Source organism: Emydura macquarii, unplaced genomic scaffold, assembly GCF_026122565.2.
Source record: "Emydura macquarii macquarii isolate MOO-44397 ecotype Brisbane River unplaced genomic scaffold, CSIRO-AGI_Emac_v2 contig_1253, whole genome shotgun sequence".
Taxonomy (NCBI): Eukaryota; Metazoa; Chordata; order Testudines; family Chelidae; genus Emydura; species Emydura macquarii.
This window is the reverse complement of record NW_027131390.1, coordinates 40,335,321-40,353,429: the sequence shown is the minus strand read 5'-3', so window position 1 is coordinate 40,353,429 and position 18,109 is coordinate 40,335,321. Positions and strand designations below refer to the sequence as shown.

The following is an 18,109-nucleotide window of genomic DNA, read 5'->3' as shown; positions in this document are numbered from 1 at the left end:
TGTAGAGAATATAGGTTTACGCCCTTGTAACGGGGACATGTATGTTATTGTCATATGTATGTAGGTAGCAAAAAGGTATAAAACTGTCTGTAATTTTGAATCCAGGGTCTTTTTCCACTGTCCCCGTGTGGGCTTGGAGACTGACCTCTGCAGAATAAACTACTTGTACGGAGACTGTCCTGACTAAATTTATGTGAGTCTCTATCAGTGCAGGGAAACGAGCTTCAGGGAATCTTTTTCCAACACCATCCAGACAGAAAAATGGACATGAACACTTGAAATCTTTCTCTTGTACAGTTTGTTCTCGGTTTCTTTCCAGCCCGTCTTACAACAGACACTTAATTGATGCTTTCTATGTCTTTCTTTGCTTCCGGTATTTCTATCAGGTTGAGAATCTCATTCTTGTTCAGTTGCCATATTTTCATGCTGCAAGGCTGCTCTGGATGAGCAGTCAGCTATGTATATCTCAGTCCCTTCTTTGTAGTGTACGTCTGAGTTTTAATGCTGCCATTTCAGAAGCATGCACTGAAGGAGTTTTGCGGCTTTCAAAAAAAAATGTTCTCTAGCAACTTATGGTCACTTTCTACTCAAAATAGTTTCCTGTCCTTGCAGAAACTGATTGAACTTTTCACTTGTGAACACTACATCAAGACATTCCTTTCAGTTTGGGTGTATCTTTGTCCATTGGCAATAATGACCTTGACCTGAAAGCTACTAGCTGTCCCTGTTGTAGGAATGATGTCCCAAGCACTAGCTCACTGGCATCACCTGGTGTGGCTACCTCTTTGCTCGTGTTGTAGTATTTCAGGATGGGATAGTTGGTCACTGGTCTCCTGATACATGTGATGGCTGTCTCCTGTTGAGGTACGCAGTATAGCTATAGCCGTGTCGGTCTCAGGATACTAGAGAGACAAGGTGGGGGAGGGAATATCTTTTATTGGACCAACTGCTGGTAAGAGAGACAAGCTTTCAAGCCAACTGAGCTGTTCATCAGAAAGCTTGTCTCTCTCACCAGCTGAATTTGGTCCAATAGAAAGTGTCATGCTGTCTGGATAAGGGTGGGGGGTCCCTGAGATGTATTCAGGAGCTCCGATTGCTCCTTTTATACACCAGTCTCGCGTTGGGGGTGTCACGTGGATTGGCTTGATGCGGGGGGGAAGGGGGTGGCATTTAGAATATTGTGGGACATCAGTATGGCAGAATCGTGATAATGTGTGTGAAGTACATCATGTCAGGTACCGTAAGAAAGAATATATCATGCTGAGTAAGATACTAATACTTATGTTCATGTATTATGTGTGAAATGAAAGTTATGGATTTATTTGATATTTCTGTATGTCAATTTGGGCTGGCTGGGACACACCCCAGACAGAAAGGCGGCAAGACAATAGCCTCCTTGATCAGTTGGCTACCCTGGGCACGGAGGGGTCACAGAAGGTATTACCACATCCACCTTATCTCTCACGTTGAGGTAAACATGACTATATGACATCTTGTCCACTCATCACCTCAGGCATTCACACACATCTGAAGGCTTGGAAGAAACTGTGTCAGATAATTCATAAATCCTAGTAGTTTTCTGAACTGATTTAATGTCTTTAGGGGTGGGCGTCTGCTGTATTGCTTTTACCTTTTCGGGGTCAGGTCGTAGCCCTCTGAAGGTGCCCCCATGTATGGTAGTACAGTCAATCACAATTTCATTTAATTTTAGCTTTACTTCCCAGGCTCTTTCAAGCAGACCGATAAGGATGTGTCATGATCTGCCACAACTTCCACCATGCTGTCTCTGCGTCTCTACACCAGAATGCAGTCGGCCATGACACTGATCCCTCGAGTCCAACAAACACATCGAACAAAATACTCTTCAGTCCAGCCGGGCTCAGCCTCCTCGCAGGCGGGCCACCAGCAGCAATGGCCTGTTTTCCTGCTTAGTGACCCAAAAGGTGGTTCTTCTTTTGGGCCAGACCTGCCCTCCTCTCTGGACTCTAGCTAGCCACGACCCTCCTATAATCCCTGGTCCAAGCCAGGCTCCTTACGCCATGCAGGAGCAGCCTGTCCTCTCTCTCCTCAGACAGTCCTCACCCTCTGAGCTTTTCTGCTCTTTAATCCATCCCAACACAGGTGTAAAAGGACGGTGCTGAATCCAGGGCTGCTCTTCAACCTCTGCAGTGGGACTGGCCTCCAAATAGCTGATTGGATGCCCCAGAGCTGCAGGAGCATGTGGGTACAGATGACCTGGACTGCAGGTGGTAAGATGATTGGGGAAGACGTGGATTTGTATATCTGCACAGGGCTCTATAAATTTCATCTCATTTAATTACTCCAGTCCACTAAGTCATCCAGATCTTCATACATATTCTGATCCTTCTCTGTATTGATGATGCCTCCCACCTTTGTGTCATGAGAAAATCTCATTGGCACACTCCTACTTTGTGTGTTAAGGTCATTAATAAAAAATATTAAATAAGATCGGTCCCAGGACTGATCCTTGACAAACTCCACTAGTAACCTCCATCCAGCCTGATAGTTTTCCTTTCAGCACAACCCATCGTCATCTCCACTTTAGCTGGTTCCTGATCCTCATTCCTATATAAATTCCCATCTTCCCCAGTTTAATTAATAGTTTCCCATGTGGTTTGGTATCAAATGCTTTACTGAAGTACAGATAGACTATATCCGTTGCATTTCCCTTGTCTAAAAAAATCAATTATCTTAGCAAAGAAATCTATTTTTAACAAATCTATGATCTGCTTTATCCCATTTTTATTTACGTCCATGCTTTAATTGATCTTTCCTTCATAATTTGTTCCAAAGAAGCACTTACTAGTAAGGCCTGTAGTTACCCAGATCACTTTTTTCCTTTTTTAAGTAGAGGACTACATTAGATATTCTCCAGCCATATGGTACCATCCATGGTTGGAGGATGGACTGCAACACCTTGATACCCTTGATAATGCAGCAGTTAGGTGGCTGAACAATCTAGATATCAACGTGTGACATACAAAAGATCACCACCCCAGGTTTGATAAATTTATTATAAAGCCTTGCTACCAGACATGTAATTGCATGCACCAGTTTTTTCAGTCTTTTGGGATGGAGATTATCTAGGTCCCATGATTTTAGCATTTTCAGGTCTTGGAGTTTTGTTTCCACCTTGGATTTGGTCATTTTCCTCATTCCCATTATCCATCCTGCCTTTGCATTATGTTTTCAATAAGGATGAGAACAAATACAAGGTTAATTTGGGGGCCATACCTAGATTATCCTCACTCTCTACCTCATCCTCATCGCATAGCAGTCTCACTTCTTCTCTATTTATATGGCTATGTTGGAGGGTCTTCTCAAACCAGCCCGGTTGCTGTGGCCCTTCCTCGGGTCCTGAACCTGGAGGAGTCCACAGCGCCTTCCTGTAGGGAAAAAGTCCTCTCTTCCGTAGTCTATCGCCCCTGCATCAGCAGGGCGGGCGAGCAAGCAGTCTATCACCCCGGCCCTGAGGCAGGGCGGGAGAGCAAGCAGTCAAGGGCTCTGGCCCTGAGGCAGGGCGGGCGAGCAAGCAGTGGTTCTGCTCTGGCAGCAGTAGGGAGGTCGAGGCTCTCCCGGGGTGGCTAGGAAAAAGGGGGAGGGAGAAGGGGGACGCAGGCCCACCCGTCTCCACTGCGTCCCAGCCCAGGGCCCTAACAGTGGCAAAGGTGTTGCCACCGAGTCGGTGGGGCGCCTGCCGCAACACACCAGCAGGGTTGCCCCAAATCAATGTCTATGGCTGACCCTGGACTACTTCCTCCCCGTATCCCCCTGTACCTGCTTCTCCAGGGTCACTGGGGTCTGCTGTCTGAGGTAGGCCCGCCAGTCCCTCCCCATCCGGTGGCGGCAATGTGGGGAGCTCCTCTCTGAGGGGCAGTTCCTCTAGGTCACTGGGTTCTGGGAAGGGTCCGGCCTCAGGCAGCTCGAGGTCTGGTCCCGACTCTGGGAGGTCGACGGCTGGCAGCTCCTCCAGGTCCCGTCCAGCCTCAGGGGGTGTTACCCATCCGGGGTGCACCGGAAGCTCGGTCCAGTCCTGTGGTTCAGGGGCTTGGGTCTGGCACCGCGGCTCAGGGGTCTCGGCCCAGTCTCTCTGACCAGGTTGTATGGTCCAGCTACGAGATAGCCCTACCCAGTCTCTAGGCCCGCTTTGGTCCGGGATTGGTCAGAGTTTCGGGTCCGGCCTAGGTCTCAGCCGGCGGGACGGGGCGGCATGTCTGCCTCTGGCGGCGGTCTGCCCTTGACTGAGCTCTGGAGCCTGTCTCTTATACTGCCCGTGCCTGAGAGGCTCCGCCCCTCTTGGGCCGATTGGGCAGCTCTGGCGGACCTATCACGGCCAGGCTCCTGGGTTGCCGGGCAGACTGGCCTGCCGGCCCCTTCACAGTCCGGCCATGTGGTTGCTGGCCAGGCTGTTCTATGGGGCTGTGTCTTGTCCAGCCTAGTCGCTGCAACCCTTCCTCGGTCCTGAGCCCGGAGGAGGCCACAGCGCCTTCCTACAGGCTATATATACCTATTTATACCTTATATATATCTTTTGCTATTTGTTTTAATTTCTTTCTCAAGGTCTAACTCAGCTTGACTTTTGGGAATTCGCACTTTATCCCTACACTTTTGTCCCTCAAGATGTATCTTTCCTTGGTGGTCATCTCTTTTTCTATTCCTTGTAGGCTCTCTGCTTACTCCTAATATTCTTTTTATGCTGGTTGTTCACCCAGTTAAAGCTCCTTCTTCCCTACAAGTCTTTCCCCTTCCTTGGGATGCAAATTCCAAACAGTTTTTGCACTTTTGATTTACAGAAATTCCAAACTCCACAACATTTAAGTCCTTTGACTCTTCTGTTCTGCTGACTTCACTAACTAGTTCCCCTAAGATCTCAAAGTCTGCCCATTTGAAATCCAAAACTTTACTTACTGACCTGTTTTTTATTATCCTTCCATTTCACTTTTACATGAAGGTAAGTAACCAATGGAACAGGTCACCCAGGGATGCGATGAACTCTCCAACACTTGGAGTTTTTCACTCCAAATTTTAAGACACATGCTCTAGTTAGACCAGACATTGCTGGGTTAATGCAGGAATGACTGGTTGAAATGCTATAACCTGTGTTATGCAGGTAGGAAGAGGTTGTGTAGATAGCCACATGGATTCTTCTAACCTTACAGTTTGTGCATCCTTTAGCTTGAGAGGTATGGTCTGCGATGTAGAGCAGAAGACACTGGCATTGTACCCTGCTGATGACCCAGGAAGTGGGCGAGGGCTATTATAGTTTCACATGACATAATTTGCATTTCTCTGTTAGTTTGTTTTTTTTACTAAAGAATTCCATGAACCCCACCCACAATAAAAAAAAAAAAAACCCACAAAAAAGCCCTTATGAGAACAATACTAAGATTATAAAGTCTAGCACTCAGAAGTTAGGAAATACCAGAATTAATTGCCTGTGCAATTAATTCCATCCCATGTAGGTATGTACTATGATACCATCTCTAGCTACAGGATCACACACTACCCTCACCTTATTCAGAAGTATCCTGCCATGTTTTCACGCCCCAAAGAAAAATGTGCAATGCTCCCAACAAAATAGAAAATCAGAGACAAAACTAACTACAGTAGCTAAGAGTGACTGTTTGGCTCTGACTTGCCCTTACTAGTATAAGCCAGATATGTGCTGGCCACAGATCAGCATGGTACAAATCCAAAAGAAAGGTTAGTGCTGCTATAACTGCAATTTAGAGCTGGTTGAAAAATAGTCTCCTTCCCCCATTGCAAATTTCAACTTTTTGGTGAAGATTTTAAAAGTGAAAAATTCTGCTCAAAATCTGAATGTATTCAGCTAAAAATATTCAGTGTGGAAATGCTGCCATGGTGCCTCCTGCCCCCATTCCCTTTGGGGGGGCCATGCTGTCCAGCCAGATGACATTTCTTATGATGCAGCACTGTCGCCTTTCTTGCAGAGCTGCCGTGGTGCATCATGGGAGACAGTCGGGCATGGAGCCTGGCCCATAGAGGGGAATATGGGCCACAAGGCTCCTGAACTACAACTCCTATGAAGCACCGTGGCAGACTTTCCAAATTGAACTATCCTGGCTTAGGTGTGTTTGGTTTCTTGATGAAAAGTAAAAATTTTGAGTGAAAAGCAGGAACATTTCACACACAAAAAATTAGTTTAGTCAAAAACCCAGTTTCCATGGAAAAGCAGTTGATGGAAACTTTTTGACCAGTCTTACTGCACTTCCCCCAGGGGGCTCAGCAAGCTTCTCCCAGCTACCACAGCCGGTCTGCAGGGAAAGAACGAGGCCATTTTTCATATTCCAGAGTTGCTTTTAAACAACAGAACATTAGTAAAACTGCTGCCACTGAAGCCACACACAGAGAACTCCAGCCGTGGGCTGACCTTTTCTGTGGAGGTTGATCCGAGCCCGCACGAGATCAGGATCATCTGGCCCAACCCCCAGGATCCTCAGGGCCGTGTAGTTGAGCGCTGTGCCAAACACCGTCGATTTGCCTTTCGGAAGCCTGTGAAGCACACCCCAGAACATTATTCTAAGTAGACACAGCAGTACAGTGATTACAGCGTGCATCTCAGCTTGGGTTGGTTTGGTTGGCTTCACATTAACCCAGACAGTTAGGAAAGTTTCCTAAGAGAAACTAAGTTTGGAAATCAGTTTACCTGAAGACAAATTTGTTAGAGTCCAGAATCAAATATTAATAAACTTGATTACTTGAATTAGATCAAGAAAAACAAGGCAAGCTGGCCAGGGGTGGGGAAAGAACACTGCATCCGGTGCCAGCCGCATCCTGAGTCTCCTCCGACTTGCACTGGTTTAGTTCAGCAACAATGAAGTTGCATCAGGTTCAGCCCAGGGGTGAGATTAGAATCAGGTCCTCAGTCTCCAGACAAAAGTAAATTGTTTGGAAAATGCCAGCAAAACCTGTTCAGCTTTTTCAGAGCCCAGCCCAGGCAGTGTGACTGATGCCAAAGTGTTGTAGCCATGTTGGTCCCAGGATATTAGAGACAAGGTGAGGGAGGTAAGATCTTTATTGGACCAACTTCTGTTGGTGAGAGAGACAAGCTTTCAAGCTGCACAGAGCTCTTCTTCAGGTCTGGGAAAGGTACTCGGAGCGTTACAGCTAAATGCAAGGTTGGACAGCTTGTTTAGCATAGATATTTAGCACATATTCTAAGGAACCATTCAAGGTGGAGTGGCCCCCAGAGCCTTCCACAGAACATCAGCCTTACCACCCTGCATGTCATTTCCCTCTATACTAACATCCCTCACAATGGTGGCATAGCTGCCTGCCTCAAATATTTACAAGACACTGGACAACCCTCAGATATCCACCCCAAACACATCGCTGAACTTATCCATTTCATCCTCCCCATCACAATTTTACATTCCACAACAAACACTTTGTCCAAACCATGGAAACAGCTCTGGGTAGTAGGATGGCTCCCCAATATGCCAACCACTTCATGGGCCTCCTTGAAAAAGAATTTCTGGACAAATGCACCACAAAAACCAATGATAGGCCTGAGATAAATCAATGATATTTTCATCCTCTGGACAGACAGCCTAAACACTCTCACAGATTTCCACCACAACTTCAGCAACCCACCTGTACTAGGACCAGTGTTCAACATATTTATAAATTATATAGAAAAAGGAGTAAACGGTGAGGTGACAAAATTTGCAGATGATCCAAAACTACTCAAGATAGTTAAGTCCAAAGCAGACTGCAAAGACTTACAAAGGGATTGTGCAAAACTGGGTGACTGAGCAACAAAATGGCAGATGAAATTCAGTGTTGATAAATGCAAAGTAATGCCCATTGATGATCCCAGCTATACATATAAAATGATGGGGTTTAAACTAGCTGTTATCACTGAAGAAAGAGATCTTGGAGTCAGTGTGGATAGTTCTCTGAAAACATCCACTCAGTGTTCAGCGGCAGTCAGAAAAGCTAACATAATAAAGACAAAAAATATCATATTGCCTCTTTATAAATCCATGGCACGATCACATCTTGAATACTGTGTGTAGATCTGGTCGCCCCATCTCAAAAAAGGATATTGGAATTGGAAAAGGTACAGAAAAGGGCAACTAAAATGATTAGGGGTATGGAAAAGCTTTCATATGAGGAGACATTAATGAGAGTGGGACTTTTCCATTTGGAAAAGAGACAAGTAAAGGGGGATATGATAGAGGCCTATAAACTCATGACTGGTGTGGGATAAAGTAAATGAGGAAGTGTTATTCACTCCTTCTCATAACACAAAAACTAAGGGTCACCCAATGAAATTCATAGGCAGCAGGTTTAAAACGAACAAAAGGAAGCATTTCTGCACACAATGCACAGTCAACCTGTGGAACTCCCTTGTCAGAGGATGTTGTGAGGATCAAGACTGTAACAGGGTTAAAAAAAGAACTAGATAAGTTCATGGAGGATCATTCATCAATGGCTATTAGCCAGGATAGGCAGGGATTGTTATTTGCCAGAGGTTGGAATGGCCAATGGGATGGATCACTTGATGATTACCTGTTCTATTCATTCCCTCTGAAGCACCTGACACTGGCCACTGTCAGAAGACAGGATACTGGCTAGATGGACCATATGTCTGACCCAGTATGGCCATTCTTATGTGCACCTATCCATTAAACTGTCTCTGGAACACTCCCACACTAGCATCAACATCCTGGACACATCAATCAGCTTCAACAATGGAACTCTACAGACACCCATATAAAGAAACCCCTGGATCACCACACCTACCTTGACAGATACAGTAACCACCCCAACCCACCAAGAAATCTGTTATCTGCAGCCGGGCACTGAGAGAAAGCACTCTGAGGAGAAAGTCCAGGTGAGTGCTACATGAGGGGAGCTGTGTTATGTGCTAGAGGGGTGAGTATCTGAGAGACCATTTATGTGACTGGTGCAAGTTACAGCTGACTGTGTGTGTGATTGTGACTGGTGCAGTTACAGGGACTGTTTGGCAGTTGACTGTGTGTGTGATTGATTGATTGAGTGAGGGAGTGAATGATTGAACAGTGTGAATTGGGAGTGCTTTGTTCCAGATGAGCCTTGAGTGGTTGATTGCAGAGGGAGGCACTGAGGCGGGGCAACTGCTTCAAGTCAGCAGCCTTATAAGAAGCAGCCAGTTGTGAACCAAGTGAGCGGTGAACAGAGGGAGTTTGCCTGGGGGGGAGAGCCCACAGTGGGTTTTTACCTTTCAGACTTTGCTGAGCAGTAAATACAACATCTGAAGAGGCTCTCAGAGGAAAGATATGGAAAGTGAACAATCTGCTGTTGTCACCTGCACTGGATGTGTTACGTTTGTCTTCCTCCCACAGGATAGAGCCAACTTCATCTGTACAAAGTGCAGGCTGGTTTCCATATTGGAAGAGAAGGTTAAAGGACTAGAGACCCAAATATCAACCCTGCGTTGCATTAAAGAAAACGAAGTCTTCCTCGATCGAAGACATGATGTGCTACTGCAGGCACAGTGTGAGGAAGATTCAGAGAAGGCAATGCAGGGAAAACTGAAGAACGGGGAAGAAAATTGGCAGCATGTGACCTCCTGAAGAAATAGAACCTATATGACCACCATGCAGATAGAGGTAAGGAATCGTTTTCAGGCTCTCTGCACAGGTACTACGGCAGAGAACGATTTGGAAACTCATCTGAGGGAATGGATCAGAAGGAGACACTGTTGATCAGAAGGCAAGGAATGCACTGTCCTAGGGATGAGGGTTCCACAACCACCATTCCCAAGAGGAAGAGAAGGGTGATGGTGGTCGGGGACTCCCTTCTAAGGGGGACGTAGTCATCCATCTGCCGTCTGGACCGGGAAACTAGAGAAGTGTGCTGCTTGCCTGGAGCTAGGATTCAGGATGTGACGGAGAGACTGCCAAGACTCATCAAGTCCTCAGATCGCTACCCCTTCCCACTTTTCCACGTGGACACCAACGACACTGCCAAGAATGATCTTGAGCAGATCACTGCAGACTATGTGGCTCTGGGAAGAAGGATAAAGGAGTTTGAAGCGCAAGTGGTGTTCTCATCCATCCTACCTGTTCAGGGAAAAGGCCCAGGTGGGGACCGTCGCATTGCGGAAATAAAAGCGTGGTTACGCAGGTGGTGTCGGAGAGAGGGATTTGGATTCTTCAATCATGGGATGTTGTTCCAGGAAGAAGGATTACTAGGAAGAGATGGGATTCACCTAATGAAGAGAGGGAAGAGTATCTTCGCAGAGAGGCTGGCTAACCTAGTGAGGAGGGCTTTAAACTAAGTTCGATGGGGGATGGAGACCTAAGCCCGAAGGTAAGTGGGGGAAGTTGGACACCACAAGGAAGAAGAAAAAGGAGGATGCAGTAGGGGAGGCCTCCTGATTCATACTGAAAAAGTAGGCCAATCGGCTAGTTATCTCAAGTGCCTGTACACAAATGCAAGAAGCCTGGGAAACAAGCAGCAGGAATTGGAAGTCCTGGTACAGTCAAGAAAATATGACATGATTGGAATAACTGAGACTTGGTGGAGTAACTCGCACGACTGGAGCACTGTCATGGATGGGTATAAACTGTTCAGGAAGGACAGGCAGGGGCGAAAGGGTGGAGGAGTTGCACTGTATGTAAGAGAGCATTATGATTGCTCTGAGCTCCAGTATGAAACTGGAGATAAGCCAGTTGAGAGTCTCTGGGTTAAGCTGAGAAGCAAGAACAATAAGGGTGATGTCGTGGTGGGTATCTGTTATAGACCACCAGACCAGGAGGATGAGGTAGATGAGGCTTTCTTCAGTCAACTAGGGAAAGTTTCCAGTTCACAGGACCTGATTTTCATTGGGGACTTCAATCACCCTGGCAGCTGCTGGAAGAGCAATACAGCAGAGCACAAACAATCCAGGACATTTTTGGATAGTGTTGCAGACAACTTCCTGGTGCAAGTGCTGGAGAAACCAACTAGGGGCCGTGCTTTTCCTGACCTGCTGCTCACAAACAGGGAAGATTTGGTAGGGGAAGTAGAAGTGGGTGGCAACTTAGGCAGCAGTGACCATGATATGGTCGAGTTCAGGATCCTGACAAAAGGAAGAAAGGAGAACAGCAGGATATGGACCATGGACTTCAGAAAAGCAGACTTTGACTCCCTCAGGGAGCTGATGGGCAGGATCCCCTGAGAGGCTAATATGAGGAGGAAAGGAGTCCAAGAGAGCTGGCTGTATTTTAAAGAAACCTTGTTGAGGGCAGAGGAACAAACCATCCCGACGTGTAGAAAGAATAGCAAATATGACAGGTGACCAGCTTGGCTTAACAAAGAGGTGTTAATGGGCCTCTCCCCCTTGAATGGTCCCTTAGCACGTATTCTAACTACCTACGTTAAACAATCAGTTCCACCTTGCAGTTAGCTGTGACTCTGGGAGTACTTTTCTCATATCTGAAGATGAGCTCTATGTCTCGAAAGCTTGTCTTTCTCACCAACAGAAGTTGGCCCAATAAAGGATATTACATCACCCATCTTGTCTCTCAGATGTCAAAAACATCACTTAATGCACTATTCACCAGTGCTGGAACCAGGGGAGGGGAACGGGGGCCTTTTACCCCACTTTTTAACAAAAAAACATAAGAACATAAGCGCAGAATTCATGTCCCACGCAGATATTTTTTCCCCTGCAGAATAATAGATTCTGCCAGGAACATACTGCAATTACACCTTTCACCCACTTGGGGCTGCTGTGGCACCAGAAGAAAGGGCAGATGGCTCCCTGCCAGAGTAGCCAGCCATAGAGATGGAAGAGGCACTTTGGCCTTAACTCCCCTACTTCTACAAAGGTTCCGGTGCCCTTGGCACCACTAATGGAGAGCACTTAATATTCCTGTGATGAGTGCAGAATAGGAATCAATATAGAATGGAGGGGGCTGGAGCAGTGTGGAACAGGATTGACATCCTCTGGCACTGGAGATGCCATCAACCCTTTAGATATTCCAAGAGCCCCAGGATTCCCCCCCTCCCATAACCTCAGCTCAGACTGCCTGCAGAGCTCCTGTATTCTGCAGGTTTTTCTGTGCCCCTACCTTAAGATCCAATGGCCTTTATGGATCAATGGCTCAGAGCCAGCTTCCCTGAGTCACCTCACCCATTTCCTTACCTGTACCACCCCGCTCTCCCCCCCCATGTTCCATCCCTAAACCTACAGCTAATTTGTAAAGCCCTGACTGGGCAAAGCACGTAAGTCTGTACCTTATGCATAAGAATCACTACATCTCAGTGTGACTGTGCCTCGTTAGAATAATAAATGTAACCAAAAAGTCCTCAAAGGAGTGTTGGAAGAGCTTACAACACAAGAGACGGGTGCTACTGAAATGCAAAGTTCTCTAGGCCCTGGTCTACACTAGGAATTATCTTTGGTATAGCTACATCTCTCAGGTGTGTGAGAAATCCACTGCTATACCAGCCTAGCCCCAGGTGTAGACCAGAGCTAGATCAACAGGAAAATTCTCCCATCAACCTAGCTACCGCCTCTCTGGGAGGTGGAGTACCTACATTGATGGGAGAATCCCTCCCGTTGGCATAGGTTGTGTCTTCACTGAAGCACTACAGCGCAGTGCTGCAGAGTTTTAAGTGTAGAAAAGCCTTAGTTTCTATCCCTTCCTCCCGTTGTGTTGGGTTCCACTGAGAGCTCCTCCCTGATTGACTTTGTAAGATCTCTAAATACCAATCAGGTCTGGAACATGCAACCCACCCAAAATGGCAGGAACAAGGAGAAAAGAGTTTATCTGCTACTCACAAGTCCCAGCCTCCGTCCGGGAGCTGCACTGAGCGCACATAACGCACTATCTCCTTCCTGTACCCTTCTGACAGCGGGATCTTGGCAACGTGGCAGGTGATCAGGAGACCTGTTAGACAAAATCATCCCTTAATACACTAGCAAATGTTCAGTTTCTTTGCCTCAAATAATATACACTCCCTACAGATTGTGGGAAATGCAGGAGAACCTTTATTTAGGTGTCCTAAGTTTGCTTTTCATTTCTTTTGAAAAGGAGAGGGGTGCGTTGGATGGAGATTCAGGAGAATGAATTCACTGCTCTGCCACTGACACCTGTGATCTTAGACAAGTCACTTCACCTCTCTTTTCCCCACTTTAGAAAGAGGGATAATAGCACTTCCTTTCTCCTCTCCTGTGTCTGTCCCATCAGTGCAGAGCATAAGCTCTTTGGGGCAGGGAATCTCTCTGGTTGTGTCTGTGCAGCACCTAGCACGATGGGGCCCTGCTCCTGGCTGAGGCCTCCAGGTGCCGCACTAATATTAATAAGTAAAAATACAAATGACCTCAAGCTCATCCGTGCTTGGATCAGAAGGTGCTGTTCTTTAATGGCCCCCTCCTGACCTGCGCAGTCCCCTGGTGCCCAGTCCCCAAAGGCCACGTTTGGAGGGCGAAGGCAGATCCAGCCTTGCGCTGATCTGGCCGGCCGAACACGCCATATAACAGAAATCACCGGCATTAGTAGCATGCTGATGGGACGGGGGGAGGGGGAGGGGCTACTATCCAGCTCTCGGGGGCAATTGCACACAGCATTCCTGTGGATGAATTCATAATGCTGAATTAATTTCAATTCTCCAACCTGAAGTCTGATATGCAGCCTGCTGGGGAATGGCAAGACATTGCCCTGCTCGGGCCTGGGACAGCGCCCGACCCTGAATCATCCTCAGCCTACTATTCAAAGAGCAAGAGATACGGACCCTGCAGACCCCTGGCCATGTTGCTGGGCCCTGCCGGCACCTGCTATCCCATCCCTACGCAGGTAACTCTGGGGAAGGTGCTGCCGCTCTGAGCACATGGTGCAGCCATTTCACCCACCGTACCTGGAAGCAGAAAGAGGGGCCCCCCGTAGTCACTGGCCCAGTGCCCATCCTCAGCCTGCAGGCCGGAGTAAAACCTCATCCCATTCAGTGCTGCTCCCTGAGCCATGCAGGCCTGGGGCAAGGCCTTGAAGAATTTACTCTGCAAAATAAACACGGAGAGGAAAATACACATTGTCAGCAATGCTGGATTGATTTACACCTCCCAAGAGAGGGCCAGAGATTCACAAGCACAGGCAGGGTCCTGGCTCTAGAGTTCCATTTGCCTGTCAGTCCCTCTGCAGTGGGACCTCTCAGGAAAGGTGAGGCTGAAGTCTCAGTAGTGATAAGCCCAGTTCTTCAAATACGTTTCAGCTTTGGATTCAGCCAAAGCTTCCTGAAAGTGACCCGTCTGCACCTGCTGCCTGGAGCTGCAGAGCAGAGAACACCTCCTTAGCATGGTGAGCTGGACCCTTGGAGAAGAAACACTGTCTGATTACCAACCTCTCCTTCCCTTGGGGCTCAGACAGACTGGCTGCACTGCTGTCTAATCAGACTATGTTGGCTGGCCTTGTAAAACTGGCCAGGAGGAAAGACAAGGCATCAGGACTCTGAAGCCTGGCATAGCATGTTTGTTTTCTAAATGGCACCTTCTCTTCTAATGAAAATACCTATTTCTTTAGCCAGTCATAGTGAGCTGGCGTGCGGTTGAGGTGTGTGACCCCTTCTCAGCCTTGCAAACACCACGCTGTGAGCGAGTATCAGCCACCTACCGTGTCCAGGCCGAGGAAGTGAGCCTCCAGCCCGTTCTGCTCTCGCTCACATTCCTCGCCAGCTTCCAGGTAGCGCCACGTCTGCCGCCCCTCTTTGCTGGTCAGTCGCCAGCGGGTGAGGTCAGTCACAGGCTCTGTTTTATATGGGCCACCCCTTCTCCGCAAACACCTGGAGAGACCATAGGGACCCAGACAAATCACAGGCGCAACACCAAGCGCTGCTGGCTCTGAGCATCAGGCTGTCTGTGCACTGGGACGTGCCAGGACAGCACAGACGCCTGCTGCAGCGTTGGCAGTAGACACGGGACCCCACAGAACTCTGCATACAGCCATGAACAGCCGCCGGTTGCCAACATTTAAATTTTGCAAAATAACAAGAGCGAAGGGGTGAACATCTGATAGACCCACAGCCAGCCCCATAGTGGGGGCCACATCTGACAGCGCTCCCCCTTCCCTAGCACCTTCCCAGCCCACACCATCCTCATGTCCTTGCAGCAACCAGAGCACCAAGTTCTAGGAGAGTGTCCTGGTGCGACAGCATGAAAGAGACATGGGGATTTGTCACAGCAACGGGGCAGGGCTCTGTCACCTCCCTCCATGCTGGAGATGGGGGGGCGGTTAATGGATTTAATGGACTTCAGGCCACGTTCATCCATTACACGGCAAGGAGAATAGCTGGCGGACCTGCCATTGGACCCTCTGGCTCTGCCCTCACATCCTTGCTGTGAGCTGCTTGCAGAAAGCCTCCCTGTCCTGGCTGGGAGGGAAACTGGCATTGCTCATCCATTACGTAGGATCCCGTGAGCAGTGTGTTAATGCGACAGCACTCCCTCTGATCAGATGGAGCATTGCACAGAGTCCGCTTGGTCTGGCAGGGTGGTCAGCCAGCTCCTCCTGCACCAGTCTCTGTGATAGTTTGGTTCTGGGCTAGGAAGAGGGATAGTTTCAGTCCCACTGGGGTGTGCAGGGTTTCCCCTTACATGTGGCAGGATTAACTGGTCTTGTCCTCAGAGGAGCCAGAGCCCCTTTGGTTCTTAAGTCCCTGAGGGGTCAGTGGGGAACCCCGGCCCACCCACTCCACCAGGTTCCAGCTCAGGGCCCTGAAACCAGCCAGGCACAATCAAGCATCAGCAACTTGTCCTGCTGTGCCCTGAGCTCCTTCCTACCTCCCTTTCTTCTGTGGCCTCCTTCAGCCTGTAGCTCCAGCTGCCCCTTCTCTGGGGTGCTGTCTCTGGGCAGCGTCTCACCAGCTTGTCAGCAACACTTTCCTTCCCCAGCCTGCTTGTTCCTTGGGCAGCCGCCCAACTCCTCTTCTCAGCTTTTATTCCTCCAGCTGCTGTCAGGCTGCCAGTCAGTGCTGCCTGGTGGGTGCTGCACTAACTTCTTAGTAGCCAAGCCAGCCTGGGCTCTACACACCCCATGGCAGAGCCTCAAACCCTGTCTGCCTCTGGGACACAGAACGGCACAGGTTCTGCAGCCAAGCGCATCACCCTCCCCCATACGATCTGACCCTGAAAGAGGAGTTAGGTCAGACTGTCTCCATGTCTTTCCAGGGAATGATACTTCTGGGGCCTCTCTCCGCCTTTTGCCCCTCCAAACTGCTGTCTGAAGGATCGACCATCCCACTGCTGCCCACCCCACATCTGGGGGCCCTTTCCTGGCAGGAGATGAGCAGCATAAACATGCTCTCTGGTGAGCTCTTGGGCGCTTTGCTGGATGCAGAACTGGCTTGTCCAAGGCTGTCCCCTACTGCCCATCTATTGAGAACTTATGTCCACCTGTCACTTGCCCCTCCCGTAAGCAGCGTGTTCAGTGAGAACAGATTACACTGCGTGTGTTACTCACGTCCCCTCCGTCATCCTCTTTGGCTCACGAACGGGGCTCTGTGGGCTGCTGGGCTCTGGATATTCCCTGCCAGAACTAGAGAACAAGGAAGAGTTTTGTTTCTGGGCTGGGTGTTCTTGTACCTCTCCTCCTGGCACACAGTTGCATCAGCCTCCTCTAGCAACTGCACCCCTAGGTTTCACATGCCATTGGGAAACAGTCAACCTTGTGATTTTCAGCTCTCAGCAGAATCTGACATCTATCACCCTGGCATACAAACATTGCTAGGCCTGTTCCCATAGGTATTGCATCAATACACGCTGAGCCAGTACAACCAGTGCATGTGCAAACTTAGTCCAAAAATACACTGACAAGGGTGATAGCACAACACCGGGGGGGCGGTATACATGAATTCTTTCTCACAAGAGCTGCCGGTTCCCATGCCTGTGTAGGCAATGGCTCCCTCTTGAGTGGTAACCACTAGGCGAGTTTGAAAGAGGACTGTAGATCTGGAAGAGTGGGTGGGGTTCCATGCTTGTCTCCCAAAGCAGCCCGTACAAAGGGACTTGGTTTCAAAGATAAAATTTCTGTAATTGCTGACTAAACACGACTTGGGATCTGTGAGTCCAGCATCTGTAGCCACGGGCTACAATGGGGCTACGACCCACCACCCACCCCATACACTCACCCCACCTCTCCTAACAAGGGTTTTGGCCATGGACCCCTCCTGGTTGTGGTTTAAGTGACAACCTCAACCCCTCCCCCTACCAAACCCCCTCCATCCTATCACACTGGACTTACACAAGCGTGCATGCTGCACAGGGGCTCTGTGCATCAAGCTGCACTAGCTTCCACTGTCTGCGAAGCCTCACACCGGGGCTGGTGTCATGCTGTCTGGATAAGGGGGGCCCCTGAGGTGTATTCAGGAGCTCCGATTACTCCTTTCTACACCAGTCTCGCATTGGGGTTGTCATGCGGGCTGGCTTAAGTGGGGGGGTATTTAGTATATTGGGTGACAACAGTATGGCAGAATCATAATAATCCATGTGGGATATGCCATGTCAGGTACTGCTAGGAAGGTTGTAATGTGCTAAGTAAGATAATAGTACTTGTGTTCATGTGTGATATTTGAAATGGAAGTTATAGATGTATTTGAGATGTCTGTATTTCAAACTGCTCTGCCTGGGCAACACCCCAGATAGGAAGGCTGCAGAACAATGGCCTGCATAATGGCCCATTAAGGCATTCCCAGGTGCAAGGGGCCCTGAGGGAGAGGCCAGCATCACCACTGAGTCACCAGAACCTGCTTACGTGACTCTGGACTCCATGGCAGGCAGCCTACCTGATGAAGCATCAGGACTGTCCCATGTGACTATGGACCCCAGGCACACCAGAGGAGTCACCAGGATTGGCCCATGTGACTATGGACTCCATTTTGGGTCTTGTGACTGCCCACAGGCTGCATGGCCGGAGGAGGGAGTTTATAAGATCAAGCCAGAGAAACCATTTTGTCTTTGCTCCTGTCCAGTCTGCAGACATACACCTACCTCTGGATCTAATCATCTTGCAACTGAACTGAAGGACCTAGACCCATCCAGGTACTGGATGTGAACCAGAGGGGACTATACAAGCCTGCAACTCCACATTTCTTCCAGAAACCT

At 48.6% G+C, this 18,109-nt stretch overlaps 1 protein-coding gene across 1 annotated transcript in view; it reads right to left on the bottom strand.

Annotated features, from left to right (window-relative positions):
- Positions 1 to 16,514, bottom strand: part of LOC137153355 (lanosterol synthase-like) — a 74,611-nt gene extending 58,097 nt beyond the window's left edge. Inside the window, exons 1-5 of the mRNA XM_067548580.1 lie at positions 16,470 to 16,514; positions 14,625 to 14,793; positions 13,876 to 14,014; positions 12,800 to 12,908; positions 6,413 to 6,534 (exon numbers count right to left, since the gene is read on the bottom strand). Coding sequence (XP_067404681.1) covers positions 6,413 to 6,534; positions 12,800 to 12,908; positions 13,876 to 14,014; positions 14,625 to 14,793; positions 16,470 to 16,483 — 553 coding nt within the window. The 5' untranslated portion in view covers positions 16,484 to 16,514. The remainder of the gene's footprint in view (positions 1 to 6,412; positions 6,535 to 12,799; positions 12,909 to 13,875; positions 14,015 to 14,624; positions 14,794 to 16,469) is intronic.
- Between the last annotated feature and the right edge of the window lie 1,595 nt (positions 16,515 to 18,109).